Consider the following 17,545-nt stretch of genomic DNA (forward strand, 5'->3'; position numbering starts at 1 on the left):
AAAAGCTAGATTGATTTGAAATATTGGAAAACAGCAACCTTATCACCAAACAGAGCTCAAACAGAGCTTTTCCATTTTTGTTGAAATGCTCTCCAGACCAAAGTAGCACCTTAATATTTTTAAGTTTAGTCACAGAACTGAGTTATGGATACCTCTTAATAATATAATAGGATATATAATAAATGTTCTTTAGCCATTGCTAAAGACCATTTAGCAATGCTTATTATTAGCATAATTTTAAAGATATCTCACAGTAGCCCTGTCTGTAGCTTTATAGAGACGTGTAATAAAGACAACCACATAACTATCCCAAGAGAATAAAAATCAAATACATGGTTGCAGGAATTCCTAGACAAGGAGGAAAAGCTCCTAAATTAAAAGCACTTCAGTGGAAGCTGTCCCCATGAACAAACTGCTCAGCCCTGCTTACAGGAGGAAATGTTGAGGCACCAGAACAGAATTCCAAACCAGTCTCCAAGCAGGAATTCTTTAGTGGTTTTCCACAGTGCCTGCCTTTCTTCCTATTTGTGTGGCGTTGCTGAAACTGCTGCAAGAAATGGAATAGACTTTCATGGTGTGTATTTGAATAAGTAATGCACTGTGGTAGGTGTCAAATTAGCTCTGTTGTTATTAAAGCATTTGTTTTCTTGCTCTGTCACTATGGGCAAGCCGTCTTACTTGGGTGTGCCTCTGTTGCTTCCCAACCTATTAACTTTATGTAAATAATGTAAAAAAATAGAAGAGAAAAACAAGAACCAAAAACCTGCTTAAGCTGTCACCTTGTTTATACTCTGGACAACTGGGGGATCTTAGCTGACAGTGAAATACTTTAAGCTGTTTGTTTTGCTGACAGGCTGACTTGCTATTTCATTTCTGATGTTGTTCTAATTTCCTCTCAAAGTCATCATCCTTCCCCATCACTTTGGCAGTATTTTTCCGAGCTACCTGGATGTATATAAATCTTATGACCATCCCTGTTAGTCCTTGATCTTTCCTCCCAGGATAATAGTCTCATTGTGAGATTGAAACTTTTGTTTCAATTTTCTAATCACCAAATTCTTTCAGCAGCACTTTTTAAGGAGAAAACACAAAAGCTGTTTTTCATCTTGGTGTTTTATTGTTAATACATGACAAAACAGGTTTATTATCAATCAGACAGGCAGCATGCAGCATTGCTAAACAGAAAAACACTTCCTTAGTCTTGGCCTCTTATGTGCTGGTGAATAAAAAGCTCCTTTTCCTCAAACTGTGTCTGATTTAGATTAGCAGTACAGTGAAGAGAAGTTTAGAACCTGCTTGGGACTTGTCTTGGCTACAGGCAAAAGAAAGAAAGAGCTGACAGAGCTAGAGTTGCACTTTTCCTCCTTACTATCAACTTGCATAGAGAAAGGGCTGAGAAAAAAAGGGAAGGTCTTGGCAGTGGGGATTTACAACTCTTCTGTTTCACCACTCATTGGCACATTGACTGCAGTCTGGTACTCTGAGAAGTCTCCTGAAGGCATCCAAGGTATCGGGGTTCTGTTGAAGGAGGGTCTTTTGCTGAAATTTTGATTATATATCATGAGAGATTCTGGGAGCAAAGGGCAGATATCAAACTGAGGCACTTTGAAGGTCATCCGTTTGGCTGCTTTTTCAAAACCCCCATAAGGCATGGCAGTCCTGGCATAGGGGAATACATGGAGTTAGCAAACAGAGCACAGGTAAGCAACAGGATTTATCAGATAAATAGTCCAAGTTATCAAGATTCTAAACTGCGCTACTCTTGCTGTTGGCTAACAAATCCTTCATGAGAACATAGATGTATCCATTGCCCATGTACAAAAAATTATGTAAACACACACACATGCTGCTGTGCACTTCCTTCACCCTTGTTGCATCAATCTCCATCAAACCATACACCTTTGACACCTGTTAGTTTTCTGTACATGGAGCAGGCAGAGGCTGCATTATTGCAGAAACGAGTGGGATGTGGGTTTGTCCTTGGTACTGATGACCTGAAGCTATGGAGGTGGGTGGCAAAATTGTATAGAGAGGTTAACAAAAAATTGTTGCTGTCCTAGAAATATTTGTAAACTTTCAATGCTTATCATAAACAGCAGAAACATCCTGATTTGTATATGAAGTGCTGTGAAATCTATGGCTGCTGATCATAAGTATTTTTCATGACCTCTTGAACTTCAAAGGGTTGCAGTAAAAAACAGTGGCAAGCTACATCTCCTGGTCAAATGGGGAGAGAAAGAGAGGCAAATAGGATTAAAGTCCTCTTATCCAACTGCATTGGTTTTCTGTGCATAATCTGAATTAAAATCTCTAAGTCTTAATGTATTTTGTCTTTGTAGTCTTCCAAACATTTCATCCACTGGAGACTGTGCTAAGCAAAATGAAGTGCAGCTAAAACTTATTTACAGGAGGGCTATGATCAGCATTATTGTGTTTTCTCTTGCTAAATAAACTGCACTGAATATCTAAGAGGACTTACCGGTTAAAAGACTTGTAGTGGGGGAAATCAGCTTTGGGGCTGTACGACAGCAAGTCCGTGGAGAACTGGCTTTTGTCCTCAGGGCTGATACCCATCGCTCGTTCCCAAGGGGAAATATAAGTTTTAAATATAGTCACTTTTTTGCCTCCTGACTTCCCATCTGTAAACAGAGGAAGGTAAAGCAGTCTAGTTAGATGGCACTCTTAACTGCATTGTGCTACTATGTCCTGCTACTGAAGTTGAAGCGCCAGCTTTGTTTCCATATTCTGTAACTCCTACATCAATACAAGCTTTTATGGTTAGATTTCTGTTTTGAAAAGATGATCATACATCACTTCTGTTCTTTTCCACAAAAGCAGATAGTACCACAGTCTAAGAGCCACTCATCCAGGAATTTGCATTAAAGCATGTATTTGGAATTTTTCATTCTTTTTTTTGCTCATATAGAAAGAACCAAAGTCCTCACCTCATCATCTCTTCCACTAATAGGAGGGAAGCTTCATATGAGGAAAGATGCAAACAATTTCTTCATTTACTTTTCTGTATTTTCTGTCAGATCATAGCAGACATGACATGGCATTTTCTTTGTGATTACATAAACAGATATTCACATTTTTCCCCTTCTCAACTGAGATGTTAGACATAAGTCTGTCTCAATCACCTCAAGGTGGCTAAAAGCAGTTTGCAAATATTATGTGGTATCTCACTTGAAGTTAAAATCCTATCAGTGACTAAAGCTGCACTTTGTTGTAAAGTCAGACACTTGATTGCTAGAAATTTTAGATTAGCTTCTAGTTGCTCCATTAAGCAAATGAGTTTAGACAAGGGATTTCATTCTGCATTTCCCTTCCCTTCCCTTCCCTTCCCTTCCCTTCCCTTCCCTTCCCTTCCCTTCCCTTCCCTTCCCTTCCCTTCCCTTCCCTTCCCTTCCCTTCCCTTCCCTTCCCTTCCCTTCCCTTCCCTTCCCTTCCCTTCCCTTCCCTTCCCTAGCTGTGTATAACACCACCTTGCTAGTAAGAACATAAGTTTTGTATTGATATGTAGCACACTTATAATATTTTCATCCTTCATAAACCTCAAAACCCCTGAGCAATGATATCTGCTTAGCTTGATTAGGGCAGATAATAACAGATTAATGGAGAGAGACATTCTGGTGCTTTCTTGGCACTAAATTTTGTGTAGAAAACAAATCCTTATGAATTAAGTGGCAAAGAATGAACACTATTATCTGAATATTTCTTCTTTATCACACCTCCTTTGTCTGTCTTGCTTATTGCAAACCATGCCAAGTCCTGGGGTTCCCTGCTTTCAAAGAATTGCAGACATTTACAAGAATCTCTTTTTTAATTTAAAAAAGCCCTAAAAAACAACTACTCCCCACTTTTTTGTGTGAAGTATTTAAACTAAGCAGTTGACCAGCAAATTGATTGCTAGAGTTGAAACAAAAGCAGCTGGGATTTGTCTCTGCAGTGAAAGCTATAGGATGACATTAATCCTCCTTCTCCCTGCACACACAATAACAATGAAGAAAAATCTCCCGTAAGAAAACTCTAAGAGTCTATACAGATTGCTTTTTCACAGGAAATGTAAAAGCTGATTTTGATATAAAATGCACATTATTCCAGAATGTAAATGAAAATACTTGGATCTTACAAGATTTTACAATTACAAATCCATTTGGTTACTCAAGGCAGTTATTCCTGGTTCCCAGGCAAATTTGATTATATATATTTTTTCAATCTATAGGGACTGTTAAAGTGATGATTACATCTGCTGACTCTTATACTAGGTATTTGTTTCTAGAGATTTCTGGCCAAACTAAACAGAGGATAAAATCAGGCAAAGAGTAAATTGAATTAAAACTATTTTTACTCATAAAGATATTGCCTCAGTGGCCCAGTGGTGGTTACCAAATAACTTTTAGGAATATTGCTGCTCCTTTCTGAAGATTATCCAAAAAGTGTTCTTTTTTTAGGTAGAAGCTTTGATTTGAAATCAGGGCTCAGACATTCAAGTCGGATACTCAGATCAGACTTCTGATCTCAAGAGTTAATAGCAGTGTCTCCAGTGGTCGGTGTGAAAGCCTTGAAAGGGAGAGCCACACTGGCATGGCACAGCTGCACTGGCCTTCTGCTCTACCAGCCTTAGGAGCTCAGCAGAGAAGTCTCCTGTCATTTCTGTGGTCCAGCCAAGCAAGGTATTTCTCCCTCCTGCCTGTGGTTGAGCAGCATAGAAGAATACAAACAAAACCATCAAACTAAAAGCAGTTCAGCTCTTCTAGGCTTTACACTGGAGCTTTGTTTGGAAGAATCCAAGAGTTAGATTAATTTGCTTTTCCTTAAGAGTAGGCTTGCCATGTGGTCTGGTAGCTTTAGTTTCTTATTCTTGCGGAGGGATACTTGCCTTTGTCAGTACCATCGCCTCCTTCCCCAGCACTCCCGGATGATTTCCCTGCATGCTCCCCTTCACCATCTCTGGCGCCCCCTCTGCTCGCAGGCCGGGGAGGGGCCCCGGGCTGCTGCTGCGTGCTGGGCCGTCCCCTGCCCCGTGCCGGATCCTTCCGCCATACCGCCCGTGCCCGTGGCGTGACTGTCTCCATAGCTCCTCCGGGGGATGAATTCGGAAGTGATCCTAGGGGAGGAGAAAAGAGTGTGCCTGAATCTCTGCTGCAGGACATGGTGTATTCGTGTTTGTAGGGCTGGGTCCCAGAATGTGAACTCCCGAGTCTCTGTGATCTGACCAGTTCTGTGTCTCTGTTCCAAAGCCAGTGGCAGAACTTCATGTGAGTTATTCCCTTTATTCAGTCTAGCAGCAGCTGTGGAACAGCAGAAGTGGCGATGGAAGCACACTCGCCTCATAGTCATTTTATGTGATCAGGGTGGTGTTGTCCCCACCAATGATGACTATAAAATAGAGGAGGAGGTGAAAGGAAATTTAGCTTTTGCCAGAGCAGGTGGAAGTCCAAACAGAGATAACATTGGCTAACCTGTGGGAAAGCAAGCCTGGCAAGAAAGTGTTTTCATGTCAAAGTTAACATAACCCCAGCTCAATTACAATGTGGGAATTAAGTGTTACAAGTCACCAGTACAGCAGGGTCTCTGTGACAACACAAAAGTCAGGAAGATATCTGCCTTTTTGCCTGTTTTCCATATATATAATACCATTGAAGGTCTATATGAAAGTCTGCTTGGGGAGGAGTATTTACATGTTGAGAAAAACTGAAGAAATAGCAGCCTGGGAAAACAGAAAATACTTCCTGGAGACAACAAGAGGGAAATGACAAAAAGGAAGAATTTTGTTTGTAGCAGTATGTGAATTAGCAAACCAAATCTAACCAGCAACAGGGTAAGAAAGAAAGAAAGTTGCATCCATCAATAAAATTAGGTTGGTCTTATTTTGCAGACCATTCACTCTTCCTTGGTCAGACTAGAAGGCACAATCTCTGCAGTATGTAGTAAAAGAGCAAACAATCCATGCAGGATTTATTGACCTTGTGGTGTACATTTTGGCACAATATCCTGTCTTTCCACACAGAAACTTTCATAAATGCTTGTGTGGAATAGAAACTGATATAGTATGTTTAGAAAAATGTTTCACATATTGGTCATAAGTGACATCAAAACTAGACTCCTATCAGACTTTAAAAGTGTCTCTTGTGTAGCACAGCCCACACAGCTATATAATGCAAGTAACCTGGGTTATATATCACATATAGTCTCTCCTGTTGGACTAGGAGATTGGCTATTACATGCACAAAGATGCAACAAATACACATTAATGACACTAAATGAATCTGTGGTTCCTCATACTGCTATTCTACCTGTATAAATCTCAGGCAGCCTCAGACATGGCTCTCAAAGGGTTTAGGCTTTCTCAGGGCTCTTACACCTAGCACAGTTTAGCAAAAAGAAGCTTTCCAGGCTGTAAACAGGCTTCCAAGGCCAGCTGTTCAGTCAGCTAAAAATAGTCGAGAAGTGAAAACCCCACAAGGCTCAAGGCAGAATTAGCTAACCCTCTGCTCCCTGTGTCTCCCACAACAGTGTCCAGGGTTTCACAGCAGGTCACCAGGCTGCAACCCAGGCAGGCAGCCAGCTGCAGGCTGAAGTGGCAGAGCTGGTTCCCCCAGGGCCTTTAGGGACTGTCTGTCCTTCTCCTAGCTGCAGGGAATTCCCTTTTTAGGAACACAGGAGATAATGTTCCCGTGAATGTCAGGAAGCACTGAGAGGGGAGAGGATTGTGAGCATTAAGCTGTACACAGGAGCTAACTGGGCAATCTGCTCAATTATGCATGGCAGCTATGTAGCTGTAAAAAGGCAAACTGAAAAAGGGTATTTTGAGGGTTAGGGGTCAGAATGAGGTTATTTTCAAAATGTTAATATATATGCAAGGGTAATGCTTCTACTGATTTGCTCACTACTTTCAAAACTAAATTTGCATCTGTTTTCCTTCTAGTTTCACCCATGCTGTGTGCCCTTTCTGAGAATTATGGGCTTATTTCTCCTTTCTGTGGTTACTTACATGCCTCTCCTGCAAGAGAAAAAAAAAGTCCCAAAGCATCAGCATAAATGAGCTGCAGTAAAATGGACTGTTCTGTTTCTGCTCACAGCAGTATTTGATGTGACTGGGGAGGGGCATCATTGTCATCTGGTGTTATTTTAAATTGCAGTATTATCACTAAGTAGGAATGAAGTTTCTCTGGAACAGAAGGTCTGCATCAGGAAAGCCACTCCTAAATCTTATTTAGCTGCAAATTAAATTAGTTTGATTTGCCTTAAGCTAATTTATTATTCTTCATGGGCCTGCTGAGAAAACATCTCATCTGCTAAAAGCAGGCAACTCTATTCAGATAGGAAGGACATGTTTTCCATGCAACACCCCAGTTACTCACCTGCTAGAACAAAAATATAATTTTCTTTAGTTTTGATCACCACAATTGTTTGTCTTAGCTCAAATTAACATGAAGCAAGGAGAAAATAATCTTTTTGAAAGATTTTTCCAAGACAGTGGAGCTCAGGAAAGACAGCCTCAAGCAGGAGTCTCAACATAGTAAAAGCTGCATAGGTACATCTTTGTCTCCAGTACATGGAGCACACCTCTGGTCAGAGTTTTAGAGTGAAATTTTAGAGTTTTGGAGCTCACACTTGAGGAAAATGCATGTCTTGGGCCGCTGCTAACAGCATGTGGAACATTTACATATATGCATATTCACGTCATAAAACCAGCCTCTCTGTTAGTATTGATTGACTGTGTTGGTGGGAGTTCCAGGAGAGAAGTCCAGGAATGTCAGCTGAGATGGCTGACAACCTCCTGCTGGCTCTGGGGACAGATCACACGGCTCCTCCTGTCTGTGCATTGGTGGAGGTAGTGGATATTATCAGTCCCAGGGCGTCCCTAAATCCACTCTAATAAGAGAGCACTTGGTGCCAGTTCATGTGATGGGTCCCCTGGGTTGGCTAAACAAATTGGGCTCATGTCTTTCAAGTCCTTAGTGCTAGCAAGCGCCTGCTCTTGCAGGCTGAGTGCTTACATGGACAAATTCTGAATTCCCTAGAGCATGTGCCTAATAAAAACTAGATAATGAAAGATGATCCAACTAATGGGGCTGAGATCTCTGTGTATCTCAAGGCCCTGACGTCACTGCAGGCAGTCCCCAGGAGAGACACTGTGTGCTCCCCTTCAGCTCCTTGCTGTGCCCTGAAGAAAATGATTGAGGCCACCAAATGTGTTTCTATTTCCACCTCACTGCTAAAGAGCTCCCCAAATGTTTGATGCCTATGTAGTTACTAACACTTCTGAAGTTACTGGACTGCATCGTCTCCGTGGCAGCCACTCAAATGCTCCTTGATGGTGGGATGGAAGATTTAAAATTCAGACACTTGCAGAGTCTCATAGACTGCCTGCTGTTTTTATCAAAGCGTGGGCCTCAGTCCTTCATTTGGAATTGCATAGCCTTAAACCTATGACTCATTTTTTAAAAAGGGTGAAAATAAGAAGCTGTAGAAGCATCTTACATTTTTTTTTTTCAAACTTGCTACCCTGAGAGGCACAGTAGATTGAGCTCCTGCTTTCTATTTCCAGGTCCATTTCTGACTTGCTGTGTAATCTTAGACAAAATATTTTTTTGCTTCTGTGCCTGAATTTACCCATCTAAATAACAGGAATTTTTATCTAATGCTACCCAAAATTAGACACATCTTATTTGTATATTTTATATCATTTTTGTCACATTTTCTTTGTGGATGAAAGAAATTGTGTTTCGGAATTTTGGTCCAGAGTTTTCTCACAGTGCTGCAACAAATTGGAGCACTGTGGAAAATAAAAGACTCTTTTTTTCTGTTACTCTGCTTTTTCCACTCCAGTCACTTCTTGAATAAGAATGCATCAGACTCCACATTCACTCTTCCACAGCTTTGGGTATAGTGGAACCCCTAGGTCTTCTGCACCAATCCAGCTCCAGTGCAGCAAAGCTCATTTTGTTAAACAAGTTACAATCTCACCTGGCTCACTCCACTTAGGTCATACCTGAGAATTGCATCTTAGCCTGCAATTATCCTGTGATGTTTGTTCAAGAGGTTTAACATTCTATGAAGAACAGAACTCCTAGAAAAATTATTTTCCTAACATTTCCTCTTTAACCTTACCTCCACTGATCTTGCTTGACATTCATCCAAGTGCATTAAGGGGCATACAGAGGCAGCACTGCATGCTCTGTAAGAAACCAAGCAGCTGCATGATGACATTTCTCCATGGTTGTTTTCCTTCAGACACTGTAGTGTGCCTGGCTATTCCTCACGTAAGATCTCTGAGGCAGGTTGGTGCTGTACTGCTGTCTGCTATGAAGCATCACTTTTGGTTTGTAACATATCCACGTCCATTTTCTTCCTGCTACTTCTGCCTGCTCTGAGTTCTTGTCCAGCACTGAAAAGAATACTAATTCCTGCCATTTGCCAGAACAGCAGCAATCCAATTCTTTAGATTTCTTAGATTTTGTTTCACAGTTGGTATCAGCTTAAAAGAGACCTCTTGACCTGAAGTCCAGCAGAAACTGCCAACACATTTTAGTTTGTCTTCATACAAGCTTTGCCATGACTGGAAGCTGCATTTATTTTAACTTGTGGATGACTGTAAGAAAGCACCAAGGTGGGGATTTTGGTTGTGGGTCGGTGTGGTTTTTGAGGTACTACTGCTCATAATTGTCTATTTACATATTGGTTATTTTACCTTGCTAATTGTTTTAAGATCGGATAATAAAACATAAAAAGGAGAGGAGAAAAAGGAAAGTCTCCTACATGTAACCCAAATCAAGCCACAGGTTTTGACTAGCAGAAGGACCATGTTTAAGGATTCTTACTGGAAGAGAGACGGAGTAATGGCAACATCCAAGACACGTAACTATGGCTTCATTTTCAGTTTCCCATTCATGCCTGCCAGCCAGGTGTTAAAAGGTTTCCCCTTGATGACAGCAAGTTCTTACACTGAGGTTCAAAAGCAGAGGTGGGATGATGAAAGGAGTTAGGGCAATAATGAGTGAGGCTGCAGGGCTAAGAAATATTGTTTCACGTGATCTTAAATGTATTTGAGGACAAACAAATTCAGCATTATGAAGGAAAGCAGTCTGTGAACTGCTGATCTATTAACTGCTGAACAGTGAAGTGGGATTTAGGAAATACAAAGACAAGACTGAGACCCTATCTTTGGTTTTAGGTGACTCATTAATCTACCCCATGTTTCAGTTTCACTGTTAAAAAATAAATGTAGTGATTTTCCACATTCTCTAGTTGGCCAGAGGATACAGTAATAGAGCAAAACAGCAAGATAGGATTTCATCATGGTCTTTAGTCAGTAATAAATTATATCTTGCAGCTCCACAATGAAGTTGAAAATATCCTCTGAGACATGGAGAGAATCACAGTTCCTGTGGGTGGCACAGCCTGGGATGAGGAGAAGAAATCCTACATCTGGTTTACTAGAGAAGGCTCAGAAGAGCCCAGCTTCTCCAGCACAGCACAAAACAAGGAGGATGTTGCCCAAATTCTCCCTGTTTGGCAGGATAATGGTGTCAAACTCCAATAAACCTCCCTAAAACCTTCCCCTTGTACTGTATATTTGCAAGCAAAGAGAGTCACAGTATTGAGAACAGCTCTACAGTATGTGGTGCATTTCCTTTTACTCATGTTAGGAATGGTCAGTCCTTTTGCCTGGGGGTTTCGCTACATTTGCCTTTAACTGGATGGGTAGAGCTGCAGCAGCGGCAGAGAGTGACAGGTTTTCACTTTTGCATGGGGCTCTCTGACATTCATGTGCACACAGTATTTAAGTTTCCTCTGCTACAAGTAAGGAGAGTGAGCTGATTGTCCAGTGTGGATTTTTGGCTGGAGGAAAAGAAGGAGGAGAGAAGCAGAAGGGTGGGTCAATGACACATGACTACTGAGATCTTCTCCCTTGTGTGGAAGCTTTATGGCTACAGCACATGCTATTCTGGAACCCCTTATATGGTTTGGATTTATTTTTAATAACCTTTCTCTTTGTGTGCTTTTATATTATATTATCTTACTAGTAAACTTCTTTTGGGGGAAAGAAACAGTCCATACTCCATCCCAGACCTGCCTTGCCCTGCTTTCTTAAGCGTGTCCTGAGAATATTTTAAGACAAGACAGTTAAGAAATCTATGATATAAAAGCAGAAAACACATCACCAGCTTCAAATTCCTTCACTGTCCACAGCCTCAAAAACACAAGAACTTCTTTGGAACAGGGAGCAAAGGACATGGAAGTTAATTGGGAGAGGAAAGTAACTGGGTGTAGCAGTAGGACTTCTTACTCTGCCATTATCTTCCTCACACAGTTATCTTTTGTTTAAGCTTTCTTTTCTGCATCTGCCCTTGAGCAGATAGAGCAGCAAGAAAGGAAAATAAAAGAAAGCTATTCAGATACTGCAGTCAAAGGGCTTTTTGATAAGAGTTATTTGGTGCTAAGGTCAGGCTCTGTGCTGATGACTTGGGAGATAACAGACACAGATCTGTTGCCTTTACCTGCTCAAGAGCACCCAGCTCTCTGAGACAATGGCTCAGCTGCTGTGATTGCTCAGCTTGCCTTAATGGTGTGACTGCAGCAAAGCCGTGATGAGAAGTTACCTGCAAAGGCAGTGGGTGCAAGCAGCGAGCTCCTGGAGCAGCCAGAAAACAGTAACAATTGTGTTTTGATCTCGCTGACCCCAAGCGAGGGCGGCAGGCAGACCAAAGTCCTCCTGCACTGACCAATGCAGAGTTGCTATCTCTTGTCTCTCCATGAATGTGGAGAGAAGGCCTGTAAATGAATCATAGAGGATTTTAAGCAGAATGCCACCTGGTTTGGAGACTGTGCCATATTTCTCCTACAGCAAAGCAACAAAGAAAATCCTAGCTTTTTAAAGGATTTTCTAACCCCCAACTACATTTCCCCGTGGCATAGGATCTTAACAGCCATGCTGAAAGATCTTGGGAGCAGATGTGTGCCTACAAAAGAGAGAGATCCACTACAGAAGGGGTATGGACTGAAAGTCAGGCACAGATTAATAAACAAAGCTGCTAGCAAAAGATAAGCAATTGTCATCAGCATTTATAATATTAGTCATGAAGCGACTGTGCATGTCCAGTCTTGAGTCAGTTTGTCACAACTTTTTTGTTTTGGATTGATCTGATAGGACATTCTTTAGTGACACCCTCAAATTTTTGTCACTTTGGACTCTAGCCTTTTTATTCCATCAATTTGTTATTTTCTCACTTCTCACTGCCGCAGATTCTCACATATGAACTTGGCCCTCATATGTTTTAGGAACTCTGAGATTGCTGAGTAGTTATGAAAACAGCATGCATTTCTCTAGGATATTCATCTGTGGAGTCCAAAGTTCAATATACCATTCATTCTCACATTCTTTCTGGGAGATAATTCACTGAAGAAATGAGCCACCTAAAGAGGTGCACAAAGAGGTGAAGAAACTGAACAAAGTTTAACAAAGTTTCACGGGATATGCTTGTTATATCTCTAGTCTGTCATCCCTCATCTGTAATCTTACTGTTTAATTTTAACTTTTTTTTGTTGTTGTTGTTAGGCATCTTTCCACACTCTTGATTTTTAAGTTGGCATTTCTAGAAGTGAACTGCAGATATTTTCCTATTGATGCTTTTGAAAACATCAGAATGCTAAAAGATGGTGTGTTTTTGTTTGGCAAAACATTTTCTTCAGCTTAACTTTTATTGCTTTCCTTGAGTTTCCTGGGACTGGAAAATAGATGCCATAAAAGGATAAAGTGTCACCAAACCAACTTCAAAGAATATCAGAAGATGAGGTGGTACATCAAAATGCATATGAACCTTAAACATTTTCTATTTGTTTTACTGAATTCTGATAATCATGTGAATAGAGAGTTTCATTTGTAAAAGTTTAGGTGTCTTCAAAAGACTTTACACCTGCAACTAGCTGTAGAAAGGAATTATAACAGTACCAATGCAAGGGAAAGGGAAAAGAAAATGAATGTCTGTATTTATATACCATATCTGAAAGGAAAATATTTTAGAGGAAAACAAACTGGACTTCTAGCAAATTAACTGAAAATATTTCAGAGTCAGGTTAGAGGTTTCACTTGTGGAACTTGCAGATACTAGCAGAGGGCTCTGTCCAGCAGAAAGTATAAAAGTATCCTAGACTAAAAATAGCCCTGGTCTACTGGAGTTGGATGGATCATTGCCATCATGCAAAGAAGAAATGGAATGGGTACAAAACCAATTAGCCCTGCCCCGAGTTCTGAACACTCGCCAAACATGCAGCCTTCCTTCATCACTCAGTACTGAATTTTATCATGCTTCTGTATGTGTGATACCAAATATTTGCCAGAGGAGACTAATGCTTCTGCCAAAAGGAAATAAAACTTGTGTATTTATGTAATTTTATTTTTTTCTTTCACTGCTTTGCTAGCAGACCCTCCCTACCCCCTGCCCACACACATTAAAACAGAAGAGAGCTTGGGCACACTCCATTCCTGTTTTCCCTGAGTGTATGGAGTAGCATTTTAGTCTTAATCTTCAACTTACCACAGAATTGTCAGTGAAGGCATCAGGGTTATTCTCATAAATGAACTTCTCCACTCTTAACTGACGTAATTTGAACATCTTGGATCCTTTGTTGGTGAGGAGAGAAAGCTCTTCTAGCATCACATCTCTGGGGATGCTGATCTTCTTCCCCAGGTTCAGCTTGGACACCTCTTGTGGCATTGCTACAAAACATATACAGTGGGACACTTTAGGAGGCACTCTGGTCTATGTCTTTTGTCTGTTTCTTAATATCGTCAGTAGTGACTTCAAGCACCCAAATTATCTTCTAAATTAAGATTTTAGGACATTATCTATGCACCAAGTCTTTACATTGAAGATGCTTTGGGTATAGATCTTTGGTATTTACTCTGGACTGCAATCAAGGCAAATCTGCAGAAAGAAGTTGCATAGGGGTGGAGCTGGATGGGTGTCTGCCACATCTGAAGCATCTCAGTCAGTGCAGCAGGATTTATTGGCACTACTTCAAATGAGTACTTTTCCAAACCTCGAAAACCTTCCTCATGCTGTCTAAAGTAAAGAAAAGATAAGGACATCACACTTATTTAAAAGTTACCCTACCCAATATACACATATTCTGTAGAAAGAAAAATGTTACAGGTTATATTCTTCCTGCTCTATTAACTTCTCTAAGAGATCTTGTCTTGCTCAGCTGATGAGTGCTGGAATTAAAGTAACTCTCTCACACAGAGAGAAAACAAGTATGAAACAAAGGTTGTAAGAGAGAGAACGACATAGAATAAATCTAGGCACGGCAATATTGACCCCTGTAAAATATCATGTTTTCTGTCCATTTACACTGATCTGCATCCAAATTAATGCTGCAGGAGAATACAAGTTTGCAGAGTGCAGTCTCAGTTGACTTTTGGCCTGAGTGTGTGCAATGCTTTTCAGCTGTAAGATAGAAAATGTGACGTGGTTGAAGGCTGGGCTTCAGTAAAATTTGTGGCTGTGCCTCCTGGTATGTTCACTGCATGTCTTGCTTTGGGAGTTCAGTTTGGCAAGGTGTGAGATTTGAAAGGCCGAAATTCAGGTTGAAATCCAAACAATTTTTACATGTGCAGTTTTGCATATCTTACCTTCATGTGTCAGCTTCCCAATGAGTTTAGTGGACTTTTTCCTTTTAAGAGGAGCAGGAGTCCCTGCAAGGGGCATTCCCACAAAGGGTTCTCTGCTTTGCTCTAAACACACAAGGAAATGGAGAATGAAACACTGGAAATGTATTTTTTGCCTCTCTTTTAGTTGCCATCTACAGGTAAAAGATACACAGCCTTCCTTTCCCGCACTGTTTTTTTTCTATCCATTCCCCATGATGGAGCTAGTGGAAGGTGTCATCCCATACAGGAAATCATCAGCAGGCCACTCTGGGGTTCTCTGGAGACTCAGCATGCTGACAAAATATGGTAGCAGATCCCAGCAGAAGCATTGCCAAGGTGCCCTATAGCACTCATCCAAAAGAGGCAATTTAATTGCAACAAGGCAGTCTCTCAGAATCCACTTGTGCTGTAAGGATACTCTGTTATTATCTTGTGCTGCAGTAACAGGATGTCACTTGGAAAATTTGCTCTATGATGCCATGTTATAACAACATGCAGTTATCATTAGATGGTAATATATATTTTTGGATAAAGGTTTCAGGTCTGTCCAAAAGTTATTTGGAGCACTTTGCATCATGTGCAGTTCTGGTTTGGATATTTCAACAGTCCTTTTAGAATTAGAATAGGTACTCGGAAAGTCACCAGACTGCAAGTCTGGAAGGGAAAAAAGAAACAAAACGAAATTCCAAGTAGTTCTGTCTTTTATGACTGCTACTGTTTTGTTACAGAAGGCTGGAGGAGGAAGGCACAGGAAAACCCATTAAAGTTGTTCACCCAATTTGTTTGAAGTCACTTTCATCTGTATCTTATGTATTGATCTTATCTGATACCATTTTGAAGGGGGAAAGAGGAGAAGAGGGATATTCCTTCTAGTACAGTGTTCCCCATCTCTGTCCCCAGATAGGATGAGATCTGAACTGCAAAACCAGGGAAAATCAGGAGCAATCTCAGCAATTCCATTTCAGGCAGCTTTTGAGAGTCCTTCTTAGGGGTTATTTCACATAATGTAAGTAGAGCAAATGTCTTGCCTTTGCTTCAGTGCTTTCCATGCCCAAACAACAGCACATAGGGGACAGATCCCCACCTAATATAATGCAATACAATACAAAGAAAAATGGGCAAAGACACATTGGCTTCAGCTGCAGCAATAACTGCCATCTCTGTCTTGTGATTCTTTGTACTTTACTTGCTTAAGATTTCAGAACTGAAAAACTTTGAACTATGAGTTATATTTTAAAACTAGCAAGCAAACAGCTGTAACTGGAAGTTTGTACACTACTCTTCTGATCAAGACGTTTTTATCTCCTGTGTATTCTGAAGTATCATTCCACCATTACTTCTTTTGCAACATAATTTTATGTGATGGAATTGTGATAACTCTTAAAAGAAGCCCAGCCACAGCAAAACAGTGCCAATCACATTGGCAGATACTCCCTTGGATTAGTTTTTCTTCCAGATTTGCAAGTTTTTCCTTTTACTGAGATGCTGCCTGTGTAGTTCACATCATTTATGAGCCCATCCTGGGGTATTCCCAAAGCAAGTGTGAGCAGGTGCAGCCATGACGCACGCACTGCACATTCTCTTTAAGCAGCCAGACATCTGCTTGGCTGTATAAAAGAAGCAGGCCCTGCTTGACAGGAAAAGGGCAATGCTGCCAGGAAATAGCAGAGGTGAGAGGTTATGGCCCATCTGATGGGTCCTAAAACTCACAAAACAGAGAAATCATCCATATGCCGCAAGCATGGATTTCCTGGGGCAAGGCAGAAAGGGACAGCCATGGTGGAAAGCTGTGTTCCTCACACTAATTCCCCAAGCAGCAGTGAGAACAAGTCTATCACATTCTGCTGTCCTTCTTTACTAATCCAGCAGGACTGAAGATTGAAAAACCCACTGCATGCAGTTGGTCTAGCATAAGGAAAGAGACAGCAGTGTCTCACTATGGACAGGGTCCAGAGTTACACAGTACTTCTGCTCTCTCAGCCCCCCCAGAAGCTGCTGGAGCCTCAAACCCCATTCTCCTCACTATGTCATACATAAAGCCAGGGCTTTTCTTCCTCAGCTCTGCCTTCTTGCTCAATTCCTCTGTCTTTTTGTGCATTGATCTTTGCAGCAGTCATTGGTGCTGGAAGCCAAACCAGTCTTTACTTCTCCACCACCTGCTCTATTTTGCTGCCCAGTCAACTCACCTCAGGCTTGCAGTGCCAGGCTCAGCCAGCTCACACACCTGCCCCAGAGCTCAGCAGTGGCTGCTTCCTCCCAGCCTGTCTCTGGGTGCTGCCTGGGGAGGCTTGTCCAGCAGCCCCCTCTCCCAGGGTGCCTGGGTGAGGGAAGCTCTGCCCAGCACAAAGTGCTGATGCAAAGTGCAGTGAATTTGACTCCTGAAGGCTGCTCGCACAGGCATCCTGCAGTTATTAATAGCCAAAGGCCCAGAGGGCAGAGTCTCAGATAGCACTGCTGCCATCCCTGAGGAGGGGAAAGAAAAGGTTGCACCTCAGGTCTCCTGCAGTCACTGTCTCAATGTCCAGGAGGACCAGGCACTCCATAGGTGGCTCACTTCTTCCTCCTCTTTGTTCAAATAAACATGCCATTCCTTCTCCTATTGCTTCTTTATGCAATTCATAAAATCTTCTCAATATCCTGCTTGTCAGTAATGCCTCAAAAGCTATCTTGGGTCTTGCTGTGTTTTACACCCTCCTTCTGCCTCTTCTTAATCAGTCATCCCAGTGTTCCCTAGGCTGTCATACATATTTCCTAAAATGCTTCAGAAAATACAGAAGCAAAATAATAGTATGCATGAAGCAAGATGTAGTAGGAAACTCCACAAAGTCTAGAAAGCTATTTATAGAATTCTAGGAAGTAGGTATTTAATATGTATGGGAAACC

The 17,545-nt window shown here is 41.4% G+C and overlaps 1 protein-coding gene across 1 annotated transcript; it reads right to left on the bottom strand.

The window, feature by feature from the left end:
* Positions 1 to 1,095: 1,095 nt before the first annotated feature.
* MYOZ1 (myozenin 1) lies at positions 1,096 to 14,720 on the bottom strand. The gene is given in 6 exon segments (XM_064716829.1): positions 1,096 to 1,659; positions 2,480 to 2,639; positions 4,883 to 5,011; positions 5,014 to 5,110; positions 13,548 to 13,729; positions 14,645 to 14,720. Coding segments are annotated over 6 exon segments (876 nt in total). The 3' UTR covers positions 1,096 to 1,427.
* Positions 14,721 to 17,545: the final 2,825 nt, after the last annotated feature.

This window comes from Zonotrichia leucophrys, chromosome 6 (assembly GCF_028769735.1).
Source record: "Zonotrichia leucophrys gambelii isolate GWCS_2022_RI chromosome 6, RI_Zleu_2.0, whole genome shotgun sequence".
In the NCBI taxonomy this organism is placed as follows: Eukaryota; Metazoa; Chordata; class Aves; order Passeriformes; family Passerellidae; genus Zonotrichia; species Zonotrichia leucophrys.